At 41.1% G+C, this 19,740-nt stretch overlaps 3 protein-coding genes and 5 non-coding genes across 8 annotated transcripts in view; 7 read left to right on the top strand and 1 right to left on the bottom strand.

Moving 5' to 3' along the window:
- The first annotated feature begins 1,302 nt into the window (after nucleotides 1–1,302).
- On the top strand, nucleotides 1,303–6,773 carry atp5if1b (ATP synthase inhibitory factor subunit 1b). The gene is made up of 3 exons (XM_028819389.2): nucleotides 1,303–1,469; nucleotides 3,370–3,482; nucleotides 6,497–6,773. Exons 1-3 carry the CDS (start codon nucleotides 1,395–1,397, stop codon nucleotides 6,636–6,638), a joined length of 330 nt encoding a protein of 109 aa, XP_028675222.1. The 5' UTR covers nucleotides 1,303–1,394; the 3' UTR covers nucleotides 6,639–6,773.
- A 6,494-nt stretch (nucleotides 6,774–13,267) lies between these two features.
- On the bottom strand, nucleotides 13,268–13,339 carry trnaw-cca (transfer RNA tryptophan (anticodon CCA)). Its single transcript has one exon. It is a non-coding gene; the product is annotated as a tRNA-Trp (tRNA).
- A 118-nt stretch (nucleotides 13,340–13,457) lies between these two features.
- Nucleotides 13,458–18,415, top strand: rpl13a (ribosomal protein L13a). The gene is made up of 7 exons (XM_028820049.2): nucleotides 13,458–13,541; nucleotides 14,454–14,526; nucleotides 14,981–15,046; nucleotides 16,951–17,052; nucleotides 17,450–17,535; nucleotides 17,730–17,789; nucleotides 18,167–18,415. Exons 1-7 carry the CDS (start codon nucleotides 13,521–13,523, stop codon nucleotides 18,374–18,376), a joined length of 618 nt encoding a protein of 205 aa, XP_028675882.1. The 5' UTR covers nucleotides 13,458–13,520; the 3' UTR covers nucleotides 18,377–18,415.
- On the top strand, nucleotides 14,830–14,916 carry LOC114665486 (small nucleolar RNA Z195/SNORD33/SNORD32 family). The gene has a single exon (XR_003718412.1). It is a non-coding gene; the product is annotated as a small nucleolar RNA Z195/SNORD33/SNORD32 family (small nucleolar RNA).
- LOC114665493 (small nucleolar RNA SNORD50) lies at nucleotides 17,096–17,164 on the top strand. The gene has a single exon (XR_003718419.1). It is a non-coding gene; the product is annotated as a small nucleolar RNA SNORD50 (small nucleolar RNA).
- LOC114665487 (small nucleolar RNA SNORD34) lies at nucleotides 17,573–17,647 on the top strand. Its single transcript, XR_003718413.1, has one exon. It is a non-coding gene; the product is annotated as a small nucleolar RNA SNORD34 (small nucleolar RNA).
- Nucleotides 17,881–17,964, top strand: LOC114665485 (small nucleolar RNA Z195/SNORD33/SNORD32 family). The gene has a single exon (XR_003718411.1). It is a non-coding gene; the product is annotated as a small nucleolar RNA Z195/SNORD33/SNORD32 family (small nucleolar RNA).
- A 653-nt stretch (nucleotides 18,416–19,068) lies between the features above and the next one.
- The window catches only part of LOC114665457 (heterogeneous nuclear ribonucleoprotein R), a 31,833-nt gene continuing 31,161 nt past the window's right edge, over nucleotides 19,069–19,740 (top strand). The window contains exon 1 of the mRNA XM_028820048.2: nucleotides 19,069–19,368. The gene's annotated coding sequence lies outside the window, so the exon portion shown is untranslated. The remainder of the gene's footprint in view (nucleotides 19,369–19,740) is intronic.

Below are 19,740 nucleotides of genomic sequence, written 5' to 3'. Positions count from 1 at the left end.
GCCATCCACAGAAGGATGGCTCACTTATCCACACTACCTGGAGATCATGACTGTGCCAGGTGTACTTTTTTTTTTTTTTTATAGGCATCCTTTCAGCTGGTGCTGAAGCTACTCGTTTTCAAGTTTGCACGCCCGTTCATACTGCAGCCAGCTCAGCACTGATGTCCCCAGGATGACACGATAAGTCTACCTAAAACTCTTACCTAATGCTCAATACGAGTAACCTTACAACTCAGACAAAACCTTTCTGAATCTCATGGCAGGAGTGCCAGTAGCCCTGCCATTGACTACAATGGATTCAGAAAGTCTTCAGACCCCTTCACTATCTGTATATTTTATTGAAATCTTCATTTTTTCATGAAAAGTTCGATTTCAAACAGTCTTAGATAGGCAGCACATACAGTACCAATGGAAATGATTTCACTTTTTTATTTGTAATCATTTGCAAACCTTTCTGAAAACGGTTTTACTTTGCCATGGGTTATTGAGCGTAGATTGATGCGCAAAAATGGCATATTTATTCATTAAAATTAAATATACAAAACAAAAAAAATGTTAAAGTAAAGGGCTCTGAATACTCTATGAATCTACTATATGCAGGATGGCTAAGATATTTAAAAACACCAGCTGCCTTCCTATTTGCGCCCGTGATATTCGGAGTCCACTCTTCCCAGCCTCCGTCCAGTTTGCGCTGAGCGGTTTTATTCCCGGTTAGGCCGTAATTCACCGTACACCTGTTAAAGTATGAGAGGGAAAGAAACAACGAGACATCATGGACTTAATAACTTAAATAACTGCATTACAGTAGACTCGAAGGCGTCAAACATTAGAAAAAGCTCCGACTCTAACATCAACGCCACACGCACAATAACTCTCCTATCGGCGGCGTATCGCTTTTCCTTCCATAAAATGGCGGAATACCGACAACCTTTGCGGCCAAATTTATGGAAAGTGGCCGACTATAACGTTCGTTTGGTTTCATTGAAACGTAACAGGTGATATGACGGTCTTTTCAGTTCAATTGTCCAGCGCCACCACTTCATTATTTTAATAATGTTTTTAGAGGAGAATCATTTAGCTGTGTGTCACACTTTTAACAATACGCAATCATTTAAGCAGAACACATGTTGTCGGTGTAAAACACTTTCCTATTATCATTATCGTTATTATTTTTTTCCTCCAAGGATGGTAGAGTGTACAGCTTTACTGATTGATTTGAGGAAACGCAAAGCATAATTCTAAAAGAATTTATATACTTTCGTCCTGCACCGTAACCACTGTTCGTCGCCTTTTTCAACTCCGGGTTGGCTTATGACTGTTCAGCCAGTCCATATAAACAAGCAAGGGCAGGTTGACTTTTCGAGCTGAATTCAGTTGGCAGGAGGTAGTTGGGCATGGCAAGGCTGCTAAGTTCAAACTTGAGACGCGTCTTGGTCGCTCAGATCAGGATGGCATCTGACTCCAGCCAGGTAACTGAGCCGCAGTGTGTACCTCTGTCTGGACTCCCTCGTGAATTTTGATTGTTAGCCATGCTCTGTAAAAGACGACGACGGCAGCACCGGTTGTGACAGCTGATTTAACAGGGCCGCCTGCGGGAAGCTGCAAAGGAAAATATGCCTCTGTAATGTTTATGATTATTATTCATAAATTGTTAAGTGCGTAACATTTACATATACGAGAGCTGTCTATTAACACAAGTTGATAACGATGATGTAACAATTCCGCGATTAGAGGTAGACATGTTTTAATCTTTACAAACAGAAGTTGTCGCAGTGAATCGTCTGACTTCTCCACCCGATCCCATGGGCCGTGCCTCCTGTTGTATCATTTTATTTCAAAATACTAATAGGTGAGCCTTTCTGAAGTGACAGGCCACCCAAGTCAACAAGTGCCATTGCATTAGAAGCATCGTTTGCGTACTTTTTTTTAAATAAATGAAGCGCCTTGGGGGTAAAACATTCGCCATTTGCAGCCAGCGTCTTAACTGGCAGGACACACACATCTATTTCTAAAAGACTTTCATTTCCTTGCCCGCGTAATCTTATCGGGGATTGGCTCTAGGAGACTACCGCAAGGTAAGCGGGGGTGTCCGCTCCACAGCAGGGCGCATTTCGCCGCACATTTAACATGTCCGATACAGTTGATCATGAAGTTCGGCAACTGGTGCACTGCGACACACTCAGGGTCACACCAAGCCACAGAAACAGTAGTCCAGTCTCTAAAGTTCTGGAGGAAATGTTCAACTAAGCTGTCTTAGTTGACTTAGTTGACTTGGACTGCCTTCAGTTGTTTCGTGTACTTTTTGGTTTCATCTTTTCTGTGTCCTGCTGAAAGTTGCCTAATTAACTCAACATTATGTCAGGCTAGAGAAGTCATGGAATCTGTGCCAAAGAAGGCTGGGAAAGTACATCTTGGTCATGAAGAAATTTGCCTTACAGTATATATATTTTGTTTCAGCAAGAAGTTTTCAAAATTAGTAAAAATGAATTTTCTGGGATCGGCTTTGGCATCACACGATCCCTGCAGGGCCGTCCTAAAGTGTGGGCACTGGCTAGGGATCTCAGGAGCACAGGGGCCTATGATGTTTCCAATGCCAATGTATGTTTCTGTTTTGCTATCAAAACGGGGGCCCCAGCGCATTACTTTGCCCCGGGGGCCTGTGATGCCGTTAAGGTGACCCTGCAACCCTGTTCTGGATATGTGGGTTTAGAAAATGGTGGATAGATGGAAAGAACTACCGAGTTTGACATCTAAGAGAGTAGAGTAGTGTGTAGTCTAGCACCTTAGCCATTAGGAGGCCACACTGCACGGTGGTCCGCTCTTTTAAACAGAGCATTTTCAGCTGCCGTTCCTGATAAAACGTTTACTGTCCATATGTCCACCCCCATTGAAATTACAGGATCTTGCGATTACCCTTGACCGATTTCTTACTGTTAGTGAATAGCAAATACTGTATTTAAGTTTTGTTCTCTGTGACTATTTTTACGTCAAAGCTCTGATGTGCAGAAAATAGTTTTTGTGTACCCATCAGCAGAGCCCGGTTTCACGTTGAAATTGTGATGTACAAAACTGAGCCTTGACCGTCTCATAAATAAGCAGCAATGGCTGCTACACTCAAGTATGTTCATGGCAATCCAGTGACCAGTCAAGCAACATGACACCTTTTATTGGCTAACTAAAAGTGATTACAATATGCAAGCTTTCGAGGCAACTCGGGCCCCTTCTTCAGGCAAGTTAGCAATAAAAGGTGTCATTTTTGCTTGACTTGTACCATTTTAGCCATTATGAATGTAGTGACAACACCCTAGTACTACATAGCAATCCAGAAATTGGCCAAATGTCTTTTTCACTCTGCTTTTTAAAATTCAGCTTGGCGAACTGGGAAAGGGCGCAGGAAAAGGAGGAGGAGGTGGAGGATCAATCCGTGAAGCTGGAGGGGCTTTCGGGAAGAGAGAGGCTGGTGAAGAGGAGAGATATTTCAAGTAAGTCGTCTTACTTCTGGGTTTGGCCCGTCTGGTTTTTTTAATATATTTTGTTTTCATTGTGGCAGTCGTGACGTTTAACTGATTGGTGTGTTTTTAAAGATTTTTTTTTTTTTTTTTTTAATCTATCAGAATTTTCCACTTCATGGCTTCAGTCTTGGCTTGTCTTGGAATGCTGAGGGCAGGGCGACTCTCTTCTTTTTTGCCAGTGTTCTGATGTAATGAGCATTAATGGGCTCAGCATATTTATATATTGAAGTATAAAGTTCACCTGCTTTGTGTTGCTTTTGTTTGTTTTATGTGTTCTCTCCAGTAGTAAGCTCATTTGTGAACTTGGGCCTGGTGTATCCTAAGGTGTAAAGAAAACTCTTTTTCTAAAACTATTTCAATTAAAATGTCCTCGCATTCACTTAGTTAGATATTCACCATAACTGTTCTCAAGTCTTTGTAATAGTAAGAACATAACGGCAGTACCTTGTTATGGACACAGCTATTGTGAGTAAAGCACTTCTTGATGAAATGTCTTGTTTTAGTTTTGGCAAAATCTTAAACTTGATATTTGATAAAAGTATAAATAGCATAAAAATATTATTTTTACTGTGCCTGTGTGTCAGAATATATTTATCTTGATTCCAAAGCATTCATAGTTATTGTGGTTCCATTTCACTTTGAAACTGCATTGTTGTATTCTCGTGCACCCTCGTCTCATTTTAACCCCGGAGGTATAAACCTGTTCACCCAAACTCGTTCTTATGCCCATCTTTCCAACATGGCCATTTAGGTCTTTTTTTTTTTTTTTTTTCTTCCCACTTAATCTTCCAACGTAGTCTTGAATTATTTCTTTCTCCTTGCAGTGGGGTGTATGCCGATACAGTGTTCACGGTCCTGTCCCCCCAACTATCTGTTGTGCCATCACAAGCCTGTCATTAACTCCATTAAGGCCTCTTCTCCTTATTTATGACTAGCTGTGCCCTGCAGCCTCGCCCGCGTAGGAGTGAAACAGGACAGCAAGGCGGCTCCCTACCCCTGACGTCACGCTTCCTCCTCCCCTCAGCCCAGAGCCTCTGTCTTGCATTAGCGTGAATATATGGCTCCTGCAAACGAACTGTGATACTTACTGAGATGAGAGAAGTCGCAAAATCAACTGGAATGTTCAAGGAAATTCTAGAAAAAAAGCCTGATCTAAATCCGTTAAGTAGCTCTTTCGTTCGCTAGCTAAGTGGATGTAAGATACGCCCTGAGGCCTGCGCGTGAGTGAGGAGGGTCCCCCCCACCCCATCCCCTCGGTGTCTCTCTCAGATTCACGCAAATACAGTATCTCACAAAAGTGAGTACACCCCTCACATTGTTGTAAATCTTTTATTCTATCTTTTCATGGGACAACACTGAAGATATGACACTTTGATACAATGTAAAGTAGTCCGTGTACAGCTTGTATAACAGTGTAAATTTGCTGTCCCCTCAAAATAACTCAACACACAGCCATTAATGTCTAAACCACTGGCAACAAAAGTGAGTACAGTAATCCCTCCTCCATCGCGGGGGTTGCGTTCCAGAGCCACCCGCGAAATAAGAAAATCCGCAAAGTAGAAACCATATGTTCATGTGGTTATTTTAATATATTTTAAGCCCTTATAAACTCTCCCACACTATTATAAACATTTCACGCACAATTATACAGCATAAACCCTTTGTATTCTCTTAGATATTAGGTAAGATTCGTTGAAATTATGTATGTAAACACAGTAAAACCTAAATATTATTTTAAAGATATCGAGCGTCTCAGATATCACATATGTTACAGCCATTACGACAGACAGGCCACCAGCAATAAATACGTACAATGCAAGAAAAATTGTATACAGTAAAATGTGTGTACAGTGACACTAAATTATGTACATGTAATAAGTACTGTACGTAGATAATTAATTATGGTTACTCACCAACAATGACACGACGACTTGTCCGATAATGATGAGTTTAATTTTACTGCACAACAAAGGATAGCGTTACAGCTCTTCTAAAGGAGCCTCTTCAGGCGACTGTTTAGCACCGCCGTTGTTCTTCTTCCATCACTCTTCAATCCAAATCCCTAAAGCAGATTCCATCCAGACTACTGCCTTACAACGTCCACTTGCAACTCATTTTGCGCCCTGGTTAAAAGACATTGCGGCCGTAGATCTTATATGCTTTTCCTCCTTTTTAAATAAAAAGAATCGTGGACTCATTTATGCTGTAATGGTGTCCTGCAGCGGTGTAGCTGTTTCCTTCCTTCAACATATCCAAAACTTTTACCTTTTCTGCAATCATTTGCATCTTCTGTTGGCGCTTGTGCACGTTAATGCTGAATGAGTGAGATTAGTACTTCCTGGTTAATGCAGCACTCCGTCGCTGAGCCAATCAGCAGCACACAGGAACTTAACCGCATGCTCTGATTGGGTAGCTTCTCAGCCATCCGCCAGTAGCGTCCCTTGTTTCAATTCAAATGCGTCCCTTGTTTCAATTCAAATGGCCAAATCAACTGAGGAAGCACACGTACTGTAGACCGCAGACATCCGCGAAGCAGTGAAAAATCCGCGATATATATTCACATATGCTTATATTTAAAATCCGCGATGGAGTGAAGCCGCGAAAGACGAAGCGCGATATAGCGAGGGATCACTGTACACCCCTAAGTGAAAAGTGCCCAAAGTGTCAATATTTTGTGTGGCCACCATTAAGTCTCTTGAGCATGGAGTTCACATGAGCTTCACAGGTTGCCACTCACTACGTCACATTGTTCAGCAATGGTGCAATCCCACAGAGGAGCATCCATGTTCACTTGACTTTGGCTTCAACTAGACTAATGGCAGAGTGCTGTGCCCATTCCAATTACCCATAAGCCATCATGAACGTGTTGTATTGCATCAGCTTCTATGTGTTGCAGTTCCCATATCACTTTCAAATTGCCTTTACTTTTTGATTTCCCCTCATAATTTTGGGTAACAAACTCTTTGTTTATTCATCCTCTTCAGACAGAAAGAGCGGGAGCAGTTGCAGGCGCTGAGGAAGCACCATGAAGAGGAAATTGACCATCACAAAAAGGAGATTGAACGCTTACAAAAAGAAATCGATCGTCACAAGGGCAAGATAAAGAAGCTCAAAGATGACGACTAAAGGTTGCAATGGGCGGGAGACCAAATCTCATAACTGCATAAATTAGTTGTTACTGTATGCTTGTCTTCATTTCCTCACTCTTATTGTACATGCATAACTAAAAATAAATCTGGATATGCCTCATTTTCCATGAAATGTTGTCTGGGATTTATTTCAAGGTACTGTGTATACTTCCACAACTTTTAAAGCCTGAATGAAATGACACTTCTTGTACTTTGATTTGTTTCTCATCTTTTTTTTTTTTTTTAAATCTCTTGTAAACTTTATCCCACTCTGTGTACATGTAAAGCTATCAATAATATGGTTCTGTAAAAATGCAAAGGAAAACAATGCTACAAAATATTCTGCTGTGTCTGTTTTAAAAGTAAAGCCTGCATTTATTCTGCTTGCTTTTACAAAATCTCATGTGTTGTGTGCTGAATCTCAATGACGAACCACAAAGTTTCACGTAGTTTAATTAAATATACAACAATATGAGGGACATGTGTGCACCCTGGTTTACCTTTTCACTGTTTTCGTTTTTTCCTGATGCCTCATGAGCCACTCCCTCAGACGCCATAGCTATCCATGCTGCAAGTGTGTTTGTTTTTGGGGTGCTGCTCTGGGTGTCGGTCTAAAATGATGAGAGGGTAGGTTAGGGGCCTACCAATAGACAGATGGTGGCTCTGGGACAAATGACCAATTAATACCGATGTTGGGATTCTGTTATTTACGTATATGCATTTAGGTGACAAGCTTCTAAACATTTTCTAGATGCAAATTTTGAGGCTTTCGCAATTGCAGTTTTATAGAAGACTGTACAATCACTCTTTATAATTCCCTCCTCCATATCGGCTTGCACCAAATTCAATGGCACCCCACTCTTTTTTGCCTTGCTCTTTGCCATCTGGACACTTGTCCTCCCATCAGTAGAGTTCTCATTTCTCCCGACTCCACACTCCGTCTATCAGGTGGGCAGCTACAAATTTTTTTTTTTTTTTTTCTGGTCCCCTTTCTTCTCCTGCTCCTCTTGTTGAGTGTCACCCTCCTTTTTAAGCAGGACCCGGGAATGCTTACGGTGCCACAATGTTGTCACTTGGTAACACTTCCAGGTCCAAAGCCCTTTGAGCTACATTATTTGTATGAAAATGTGCTGTATAAATAAATGTTGTCATATGGAAACCAGGGAGGTCCTCCCCTGACAGTGGCTTCTAATGGCACTTGGGGACCCTGACAAGGCTGCATTTCCAGACTCCAATTCCCATGTAGGCTTGCAGGTGTGCAAACTGGGATGCCTTGAGAGGACTACTGCCACCTTTTGTGTGGAGGACGGAGCTGCGCCTAGCCTTCCACTGGCCCATCCATTATATGCCTCTGTCTGGACAAGAAGCCATTCCCTCAAACAGGCAGCCTAGAGCTCCCTCTAATGGGCCCTGGTGTTCCTGCATCAAAAAGCAGGTCTTGACCCCTAAAACATCCGATGCAAAGGGCAACTCTCGGCCTGCTCATTCTGTATAAAGTATGGAATGATCCCATCCTAGCATTTGGTTGCTGTTGTCCTCGTTGTGTCTGTAGTCTGTACAGAGAAAGTCAGTCATTTTCCAACCTGATATATCCTAACACAGGACCCGCTCACCATGATCCATTCACCTGGTCTGGGCCATTTTAAAACTGACCACTAATATAGTCGGCATATCATACAGGAGTAGCAGGAAAAGGGAGTCCCCATGAGAAAACACTTGGAGAATGTGCACAGTCTACTGATCGGAGTTAAACCAATAACCATCCATCCATCCATTATCCAACCCACTATATCCTAACTACAGGGTCACAGGGGTCTGCTGGAGCCAATCCCAGCCAACACAGGGCACAAGGCAGGAACAAATCCCGGGCAGGGCGCCAGCCAACTGCAGTACAGAGAAAGTGTTTGTCTCATTTGCCATTTCTGCTTTTATTTGTGGATATCCCTGCCTGATATTCCTCCAAGCCACCCATTACACCTGGGACTAATGTGCTTGTTTGTGCCTACGCTGTCCGTCTGTCTCTCCCTCTGTTCACCCATGTGCTCTTTGCAATGTATAAACTCAAAAAGACAACCCTTGGTAACCCTAGACCTCTATGTTTATGTTCAGTAAATTGCCGTACTTTTATATAAGTAGATGTAGGTGTGCTGAAACTGGAATTTCTCCACCACTAACCATTTCTGTGAAAAAACAGTTTTGAAAAAAAAAATTGTCACTTAAAAAGAAAAAAAAAGGTTCCATTTTATGGCGTAAGTAAATTTCATGTTCAGAATATCATTTGAAGGATATTTTGAGCTCAAAAGTGGCACTCTTTCTCATTCTCAACAACCCAAAATGAAATATGTGGTAGTGAGTGAGGATTTGCTTTCACTCTGTATTTTTTTCCACCTCTTCTTCTTCCTTCATAACAGCCAGGAGTTTATATTTAGAAGCTTAGAAAAATGCCTTTGTATCGTCCAGAAGAGAGAAGGTTACAGCTGAAATGGCATTCACAGAAATATTCCACTTTGGGTTGATCCATCCATTGTCTTGAGCAGGTAACAGGTAAGCAAACGGTAGAAGAAGACACGGCCTTCCTGGTGTGTGTCCTACAATTTCCTTGGGAATACAAAGGCAGAAAAAAAACTACAAGAAAATAATTAAAGAGCCGCCGCCGCCACCCTCCTCTTACCTAGCACTTTGGTGCCCCATATCTTTAAAAATCCATTCCCTACACCGAAGGCTGCCTTAGGGGTGTGCGGGGCCTAGGGCTGACCAACCCCACGTGGGCCGGTTACATCAAACGCTGTTACCGGTATGTGTGGACTGTATAAACTTGTGCGGGAATTTAATAAAAATAATGTTAACATACACTGGCTTTTTTCATTAAAATATTCAGCTATTTTTTTGCAAGATAACACACTGACTTTATCAAAATATAACTGGAAAAATATAACTTGACAAATCCGCTCGAACGGGACATGCGGACCTCAAAAGCGGGGCCCCCTTTGGCATAGGGCCTGGGGCGGTCTGTCATTTGGGTGAGAACACGAGGAGAGAGTTGTGAAAAATGGAGTGAGAGCATACTAGCAAGCATCTGTTTGTCATTCCACCATGAGACACTTTCTGGGGACCATAAGAGGAAAAAACATGCTTTTTGTGTATAATAGTTATAATAATTATATGTGTGGTTTATCTTTTTTCATGTCTAAATAATTAATTTTAAAACTTTATTACTTTTTTCTCATATAGTATAGGTTTCGCCCCCTACTCGCTTCGCTCGCCAACCTCCCTGGCCTGCGCTATATGCCAGCCACTTTGCAAGTCTGCTGCTTGTGTTGTGAAGAGGGGGGCTGAACGCACCCCAAGGAGACGCAGTCGCTTCTCCGAAACCCCCTCTTAAATGGTGATATAATGGGAAACAAATACAGTTTGTTTTTTATACCTCCTCTTTGCTCGATCAGCTGCTGGCTTGCTGCTGCTGCTGGGCCACGTGATCTGCATCTCGCTCAGCACTTTGAACATTTAAAAGCCTGTACAGCAGCTGTGCTACTCTTTGTCTTTTATTTCCGGCGCCTGGGCCTGGTTACATCTCTTGGCACAAAGTCTCGTCCCTTGGGATGTGAGTTCTTCATATTTTTTAGTTTATAATTTGAAAACTGAATAAGAATTATAATCTGAAAATCTAACAACATCACATTAAAGTTTGATAAATTCTGAAAAGAATGATACCAAACATATATATGTACGTTTTAAAATAAGCCCAATATAAAGCATGCCCAAAAGTGTGACATAAAACATCACATAAAATCGTTGCACTTGTAGGCTTTATATATATATACAGTGGTGTGAAAAACTATTTGCCCCCTTCCTGATTTCTTATTCTTTTGCATGTTTGTCACACAAAATGTTTCTGATCATCAAACACATTTAACCATTAGTCAAATATAACACAAGTAAACACAAAATGCAGTTTGTAAATGGTGGTTTTTATTATTTAGGGAGAAAAAAAAATCCAAACCTACATGGCCCTGTGTGAAAAAGTAATTGCCCCCTGAAACTAATAACTGGTTGGGCCACCCTTAGCAGCAATAACTGCAATCAAGCGTTTGCGATAACTTGCAATGAGTCTTGTACAGCGCTCTGGAGGAATTTTGGCCCACTCATCTTTGCAAAATTGTTGTAATTCAGCTTTATTTGAGGGTTTTCTATGCATGGACCGCCTTTTTAAGGTCATGCCATAGCATCTCAATTGGATTCAGGTCAGGACTTTGACTAGGCCACTCCAAAGTCTTCATTTTGTTTTTCTTCAGCCATTCAGAGGTGGATTTGCTGGTGTGTTTTGGGTCATTGTCCTGTTGCAGCACCCAAGATCGCTTCAGCTTGAGTTGACGAACAGATGGCCGGACATTCTCCTTCAGGATTTTTTGGTAGACAGTAGAATTCATGGTTCCATCTATCACAGCAAGCCTTCCAGGTCCTGAAGCAGCAAAACAACCCCAGACCATCACACTACCACCACCATATTTTACTGTTGGTATGATGTTCTTTTTCTGAAATGCTGTGTTCCTTTTACGCCAGATGTAACGGGACATTTGCCTTCCAAAAAGTTCAACTTTTGACTCATCAGTCCACAAGGTATTTTCCCAAAAGTCTTGGCAATCATTGAGATGTTTCTTAGCAAAATTGAGACGAGCCCTAATGTTCTTTTTGCTTAACAGTGGTTTGCGTCTTGGACATCTGCCATGCAGGCCGTTTATGCCCAGTCTCTTTCTTATGGTGGAGTCGTGAACACTGACCTTAATTGAGGCAAGTGAGGCCTGCAGTTCTTTAGACGTTGTCCTGGGGTCTTTTGTGACCTCTCGGATGAGTCGTCTCTGCGCTCTTGGGGTAATTTTGGTCGGCCGGCCACTCCTGGGAAGGTTCACCACTGTTCCATGTTTTTGCCATTTGTGGATAATGGCTCTGACTGTGGTTCGCTGGAGTCCCAAAGCTTTAGAAATGGCTTTATAACCTTTACCAGACTGATAGATCTCAATTACTTCTGTTCTCATTTGTTCCTGAATTTCTTTGGATCTTGGCATGATGTCTAGCTTTTGAGGTGCTTTTGGTCTACTTCTCTGTGTCAGGCAGCTCCTATTTAAGTGATTTCTTGATTGAAACAGGTGTGGCAATAATCAGGCCTGGGGGTGGCTACGGAAATTGAACTCAGGTGTGATACACCACAGTTAGGTTATTTTTTAACAAGGGGGCAATTACTTTTTCACACAGGGCCATGTAGGTTTGGATTTTTTTTCTCCCTAAATAATAAAAACCATCATTTAAAAACTGCATTTTGTGTTTACTTGTGTTATATTTGACTAATGGTTAAATGCGTTTGATGATCAGAAACATTTTGTGTGACAAACATGCAAAAGAATAAGAAATCAGGAAGGGGGCAAATAGTTTTTCACACCACTGTATATATGTGTGTGTGTGTGCGTGCGTGTGCGTGTGCGTGTATGTGTTGTAACATATGTATAATTTTAAACCTTTATCTCTCCAAAGCGAAATATGATAGCACAATTTCATTTGCCACATTTGGAGTCAGCACCCTCAAGTCCATGCAGAACACCTCCACGTTTTAATGAAAGCGATAACATTTTTTTTACAGACCACTGTATTCAGCCCGCAGTGACCGTTTGCTTCTGATTCCCTGGAACTCGAAGACTCTCTTTTGTGTATATCTTGTCTCTGGCCCCCCATTCTTGATGTGATGTTGGTCAAAGCTAATCGAGTTTGAATCCCTTAATGATGGGGGTTGGAAAGGTAATGGAGTTAAAAGAGCGAGCCTGGCTCGCGCTTCAGCGTAGCGCCTTGCTCCATTGCTGAAGCCTCTGGCAGCATTGCTGTCTTAAACTCGACACATGCACGGTTTCCGATTACTGGGACACACACAGGTTGGGGATGTGACAGAAAACATGCAAACTTCACAAAGACAGTACCCAGGCATGCCATTCTGACATCCATTGTTGCATTTACCGGGGTGGCATGGTGGCGCAGCAGTCCTGACGCCTCGCAGTAGGAGACTGGACTCACCCGGATGCTTTGGTTTCCACCCAGTACCATAGACAAGTAGGCTAAACTGACTCGAGAGTGTGTGTGTGTTCACCGTACGACGGACTGGTGTCCTGCCAAGGTGGTGTCCCTGCCTCCAGCTGCAGCTGCCCTGCGACTCAACCCTGGATAAACATGTTAGGAAAATGGATGGAGGTTCTATGATGTTCTGAAACCCGCATAAGCACAATTTATAGAGTTAGAGTGTAATAACAAAACGGGGCAGAATGTGGGTACAATTAAATAAAAACTAAATGCCCGCTTAAGCACAATTAGCTGTTGTTACAGTGTAATAACAAAACGGGATTGAATGTAATTACAATTAATAAGTACATGTTTATACAGTATACACGTACTGTACATACAAATATCCCATACTTACTTAATTGCGTGTGCACACCGAAAAAATAAAATAAGCACGTATTGCCTCTAGAATTCATGTATTATTTCGATTTTAAATAAACAACCATGAAAAAAATAAAGCGCTATAAAGTTATTTAAACAATTTCAACAATTATTCAAGGAAAACTGAAATAAGTGAAAAAAACATATTGACCCCGACGTGATTTGAACACGCAGCCTTCTGATCTGGAGTCAGACGCGCTACCGTTGCGCCACGAGGTCCTTCAATAAAACTTCCTATTTAGGTGGTAAAGGAATAGCTCATCTGTTTTTTTTTTTAAAGTTTTTTTCTTTCCTGACGTCGACGTTTACGTTAGTCATACGCAGACGTATGGCCGTCGCCCCGCCCCTGCCCCTGATTTTTAGCTGGCGATTCCCCGTATCTCGTTCTCTTTTTCGCATCATGGCGGACCGCTTCAATAAGGTGCGTGCTGGCGCTTCACAAAACTTTAAAAAAAAAGCCGGTATCACAGTTGGAATAGATAGATTATGAATTTACATAATGCAGACGAATACTCTTCTGTTAAACATGTTTTATTTTGCGTTCTTCAGTCCTTTCTTAGATATAAAGTTTTACATTTTCCCCTTGCTTCAATAACGTGAAGTGGCCTGGGCATTACGAGTAGGTTCTTTGCATTGTACACGTGTAGTTCCGAGTGTTTAGCAGTATATTATAAATGGTTTATCTGGAGCTAATGTGTTATGAGGAATAAAGCATATACGGTCCGTGTTGAAATGACCTGAGCGAGACCGATTAGTAAGACCGTGAGCATTTGAAAGTAGAGGGCTTGATGCAGGCCTCATCCGCAGATGGTAAACCCCGGTATATCAGCGAGTTCCATTTTTTAAGTAACACTTGTCAGCCGAGTGGACATCATGTATTGTTATTTGTTTACACTTATTGATTTGTTTTGATGCGACATATTTTGTAATAATTGTATTGTTATAATTACTGAAACCTTGACCAGTAAAGCAAATTTGAAAAGTGAAATCTTTCCATTAATGACAAGCGGAAAACGATGTATCTTGCTATATATTTAAGAAAAAGAAGTCATTGGCGATGTGTTTGACTAGAAATTCTGTTACATTAAGGGAGTTTAACGACTATCTTGAAAGTCATTTATCCAGGTGGCAAGAACTGTATTAAGAATACACACTAATGTTAAGAAGTCACTATGTCAAGTGGTATTTTATTAACTTCCATTGTACTACCGGCAGATAAACGTACGAGTTTTATAAATCTTTATACACACATGCACACGTTGCGTTTTATATTGGAGAGTAGTTCATGCTTTTTTTTTTTTTTTTTTTTTTTCCTCCCCTTCATTCATTTTAGGTTCTGCTCATAGACGGCAGGGGGCATCTCCTTGGACGTTTGGCCGCCCTTGTTGCCAAACAAGTTTTGCTTGGTAAGTTTGTCACTTTTTTTCTTTTAGAAGTTTGTTGTTGTATGACATGCCTGGCATTATATTCGGTATGAAGCAGTGATGGGCACTGTCTTTGGTTTCCCAGATCTGGGCAATTATCTAAAGATAGCATTTCAGCCTTGCCATGGCATAAGGCAACACCTTGCTATGAAAACAGGTGTCTGTTGTGTTTGCAAAATTACAGAATAAATGTTATAAATTGCAGTGACCTATCTGATGTGTTGGAATGCTAAATGACAATTCAGTTAGGCCAAAGGAGTTGTACTCCACCTCCTCTCTTCTTGAGATGTTCATGATGATGCTTTCAAGCTTGTTTCGAGTTTTACAACTTTGAGAAAAGAAAACATAACATGCACTACCATCTGAAACAAAGTAATTGTAAAATATAATTGAAATTGAATTATGTATGCTTCTAATGAAAGATACTCTCTTGCAGGTCACAAAGTAGTGGTAGTAAGATGCGAGGGAATAAATATTTCCGGAAACTTCTATCGTAACAAATGTAAGTAAACGTAGACCCCTTTTTTTTTTTTTAGGTCCTTTTCTATATTTTATCTGTGAATTAGGCTTCAGTAGTAAAATGTGGTTTTAGGATGGGCTTCACAATGGTGCACTGGTTAGGACTGACATGTCAGGGTGTATAAAGACCCCATGAAAATTCTGACTCTGTGAGGTAGTTTTCCTTACATATCATTGAGAATGTTGTAGGTTAACTGCCAACTCTGTTCTGTCCTGGTGCCAGTATAGTTGTGAAGGAGTGTGCCTTGTAAAGAATGGACTGGAGTGTACTCTCAAGGAACCAAAACAGAATCCTTCCCTGGAAAGTGAAATCAACAGGTTCATTAGATGTAATGTGAATTGCGTGCGTGCCAGTCAAAGCAGATTTGCTCGCTGAATGTAAAGAATGAATATGTGCATCAAGTATGTTCATAACTGAGTCATGAATTCAATGCATTGCTCCGTATGTGTCGTTTGCATAATTTTGGTAATTTTTCATTGCCAAGAAGAGATCAGGGAGTCTGGTACCATGAACCGGAGGAGAGAAAAACTTAGTTTCCAGTGTGAGTATATTCCATTATGGACTATAATGTGAATTTCCCCTTGGGATTAATAAAGGATCTATCCATCGTACTGTCCATGGCTAGTTCCAGCAGTACATACTGTGTTGGAAGAAAGGGCTCCTGCCCCTTGCAGCATTGAAATGCACAGATCTGACCATGGGTGAGTGATTCTTGAAGATATGTGAATGGTAGTTTTAGGTTTAATGTATAAAGTTTGAATGTGAAACATAAGAGTCTGCAGCTTTGTAGGTGGAAGATTATGTTGCCAGTGTCACTTCAAAGACTGCTGTCCTTAATTTTTATGTTCAATTATTCAAGATAATTCTGTAGGTTGCATCACTTGAACAAGCCTGTTCTTGCTGTTGGTGTTCCACATGTTCATAGCTGAGTGGATTTACGATGTGTAACATGCATAATATAAGCTTCTCCAAGCTGCCTGATTGAATGTTGCGTTGGTGTCAGAAATGAGTTTTCGTTGTAGGCAGAGCTGAGACACCCTTCCAGAAATGTTGAGGAACGCAGACATTCAGCAGGAGCTAAAACCACTGCTCCTCTGTAGTGAAAGGAGGTGGTTGAGGAGTATGATTAAAATGTCTCCTGCATGCCTGTCTGTGAAGGTGTTTCAGGTATGGCCAACAGGGAGGAGACCTCAGGACAGACCCAGGATATGCTGGAGACCTGTCTTGGCTGGCCTGGGAACACTTCAGTATCCAAACCAAGAGGTGGTGGGGGAAAAGGGATGTCTGGGCATTATTGCTTAGACTACTGACCCCAGGATCAGGACGAGTGGCAGAAAATGGATAAATGCATTTTAGTAGATTATTTTGGTGGCCTGCTTTTCCTGTTAGTGATTATATAATGTGTTATGGAAATAATATGGGTTGTGAACGCTTCTGTGTAATTTGAAAATGCAACCAGTTTTCTTGGAGGCATGACTATTGAAATACGTAATATGCCAGAATGATTTGCAGCTGTGAGCTCACCCATGATTACTAGAGTATTTCCCCATCTGCTGTTGGAGTACCTTGCATATGGAGGTTACTGTTACTTAAAGCAGTGCACATTGAGATGAATTTCACAAATTAAGTGCATATGTCAATTCAATTTAAAATGTTAGGTTACCAGTTAAATGATTATTTGTAATTCATAGGTTTAGTGAACATTATTTTAAAAAATTATAAGCACTGAAATGTTATTGTATGGAAGATTTCTGAGTATCACTTAATGTAAAAAAAAAAAAAAAATGTAGTTTGTATATAACTTAGAAAAGTGTGTAACTTGAGAAATTAGACAAAAAATGCTGCTTACTGCATACAACAGTGATGTTTATTGTTCAATATTTCAGTGAAGTACCTTGCCTTTCTCCGTAAAAGGATGAACACCAATCCATCTCGTGGACCATACCATTTCAGAGCTCCTAGCAAGATTTTCTGGAGGACAGTGAGAGGTCAGAGTTCCATTTCATCCATGCTTTAGCTGATATCACTGCTGAACTGTGATGAGTCTATCCCGAACCTGACATGGTTGATGAAACAAACAACGGATCTGGCTGCTGAGTTCAGACTTGTGATGAAATAGTCCATTCTAGGACCTCAGATTTATTTTTTGCATTTTCTTGAATGCCCAGTTAAGTAAAATAATGGCACAAAATCTAATGTAGTTTTATAATTGAGAACATTTATGTAGTCTTGTGCTTCAAGTAATTTAATAGCATTCAATTATGATTTGTATTGTGAATATCTTTAGCATTGCAGTTTAAAAATATGACTGCTTGTGAAAAGATGGAACCCTTTGGATCCGATGTTAAATACATTATGGTGTGTTTGCATCCCTTCTTCCCACAGGTATGCTTCCACACAAAACAAAGAGAGGGCAGGCTGCACTTGACAGACTAAAAGTCTTTGATGGGATCCCACCACCCTATGATAAGGTAAACAAGGGCAGATGTTATTCTTGTACTTTAGTTTTTATGTCGGTGATGCTGCTATTATACCTACATTGTTTGAATGCAAGTGAGAAAACATTAAATATCTGAGACATATTTTTTGTCCCTCTTTCCCTGCTTTGTTCTTGTGTTCGTTCTTAATTTACCCCTTTTTTTTTTTTTTTTTTGCTCGTCTATAGAGGAAGCGCATGGTTGTTCCAGCTGCTTTGAAGATTGTTCGCTTAAAACCTTCTCGTAAGGTATGGTGGCCGAACCTTTGCTATTTTAAAGAATTTTTTTCCTTTATTTGACTTGTCGATAAAACTAAAAATGTCAATGTTTGGTGCTGTGAATGTCAGTGATGATTTTTCTATAAAATTATTTGAGTTTTACTGCAATGAGAATACTTTTACATGCACTACCATCTGAGACAACAGCCCAGCAAAAGCCTACATTTTTACACATAGCATGAGTATGTGGAAGGGATGAAAATTCGTTTTTCTTGTTTAGAGTAGAATTGTAGCTACAAAAAAAAGACAGCTTTGTAGTTTGTGAAATGCCAGTTAACAAATGACATGCCATTTTTGCAACAGAATGCCAATAGTTTATATCATTTTTTTTCTCCACCCTCTCCCAGTTTGCCGTTCTTGGTCGCCTTGCCCATGAAGTTGGGTGGAAATACCAGGCCATCACAGCCACGCTTGAAGAGAAAAGAAAGCAGAAAAGCAACCTCTTTTATAAGAAAAAGAAGCGAGAAATGAAGTTAAAGAAAGTGGCCGAAAAGAATGTTGAGAGCAAAATTGCTAAATATACAGATGTTCTGAAACAATATGGTGTGCTCGTTTAAGATTTCGGTCTTCGGAGGCAAATAAATGTTAATAGCCAACTGTTCTGTGTGGTGTGCTTTTACTTCATTTATTCCCTGCACTGTTTTATCTGTTTGTAAAATGTGTGGTAAATACGTGCAAGAGGAATGTACACTAAAAAGGAAGGAAATGACAGCAGTTAAGAAAATGACCAGGTAGTTCAACTCCACTGTATGCCTTGTAGTGAAAAAGACACTTTTACTTCACTCCTTGTTCATGGAACATGAGAAAGTGCGCTGACACATTTATAACTGGGTTAGAAAGGTGCATTAAAGATTCAAGTATTAATGTGTATTTTTTACATTTTCCAACTTGTTAAACGGCAAGATCGAGGAATACAAGACCTTTGGCAAAGGAGAAAACACAGTCCATCAAGCTCGGATGTTTTAGCTAATAGTCGCCGTAGCACAGCTTAGCTATCTGAAGGATATAATACTAAAGCTTGTAAGCTTTGACATTTTGAGATTTATATATGCCTGTTGTAACTCGGTATTAATGCATAGCAGTCCTCCTAGTTACAGTCCCATCGCCCTGTCAATCGAAAAATCCGCTTTCCGTAAGACGCACTTCCTTTTCATTGAGTGTTCTGATTGGATTGTGCATTCAGCATACGAGTCGCTAATTGGCTCGTTTTTTTCGTTATCCGGCCCTTGTGGAGCTGTTGAGGAAACCCCGCCGCCAAGCGACCGGACACGCGCGTTTAGGGTCGTGTTGACCGGGAGGAAAGTCGCGTGCATGTGAATCCCGGCTGCGTGTATTCCATACCTGTGTGGAGGCCAGAAAGGGGTCTTAACACACGTACAAAACGCAGCTTAAACGAAGTAACCTCCTTCTGTCTGATCGACTTTTGTCTTGCGGCATTCCTACATTACACGACATAAAACACGCCCCTCCGTGGTTACGCGGAATAAATAAAAAAAACATTCTGGACATAAAGTGTGCGACGGGGCGACAGCAGAGTTGTAAAGAACCGGTGAGTGTCAGCTAGCTTACGGGTTGGAATTACTTAGGTGGTGGGGGACAAGTTTAGGCCTGGGGTTGTTAACTTCGACGAAATATCGCCATTACTGGTATTTTAAAATGGGAAGATGTGTCTGGCATGTGCAAGATTTGCTCCCCGCCTCCTTTGTCATTCTGTTAAGCAGATTTATTGCCGGCTGTCGGGTGTGGTGGTGCTGGAGTGTTTGATCAGCTGTGCGGCCTGCCTGTTCTCTCTTCGCTTCTGTCAGTGCACGAATCGTTAAAAGCGCAGGACCGGCTGGAAAGCTTTCATTTTAGAGCTCGTAATTCAGTCCTTGGTGGACCACCGAGGACTTTTCTCTGATCTGTACAATTCCAAGATGCA

The sequence above is a fragment of the Erpetoichthys calabaricus genome, chromosome 14 (genome assembly GCF_900747795.2).
Source record: "Erpetoichthys calabaricus chromosome 14, fErpCal1.3, whole genome shotgun sequence".
Classification (NCBI taxonomy): Eukaryota; Metazoa; Chordata; class Cladistia; order Polypteriformes; family Polypteridae; genus Erpetoichthys; species Erpetoichthys calabaricus.
This window is presented reverse-complemented; position numbering and strand designations above follow the sequence as displayed.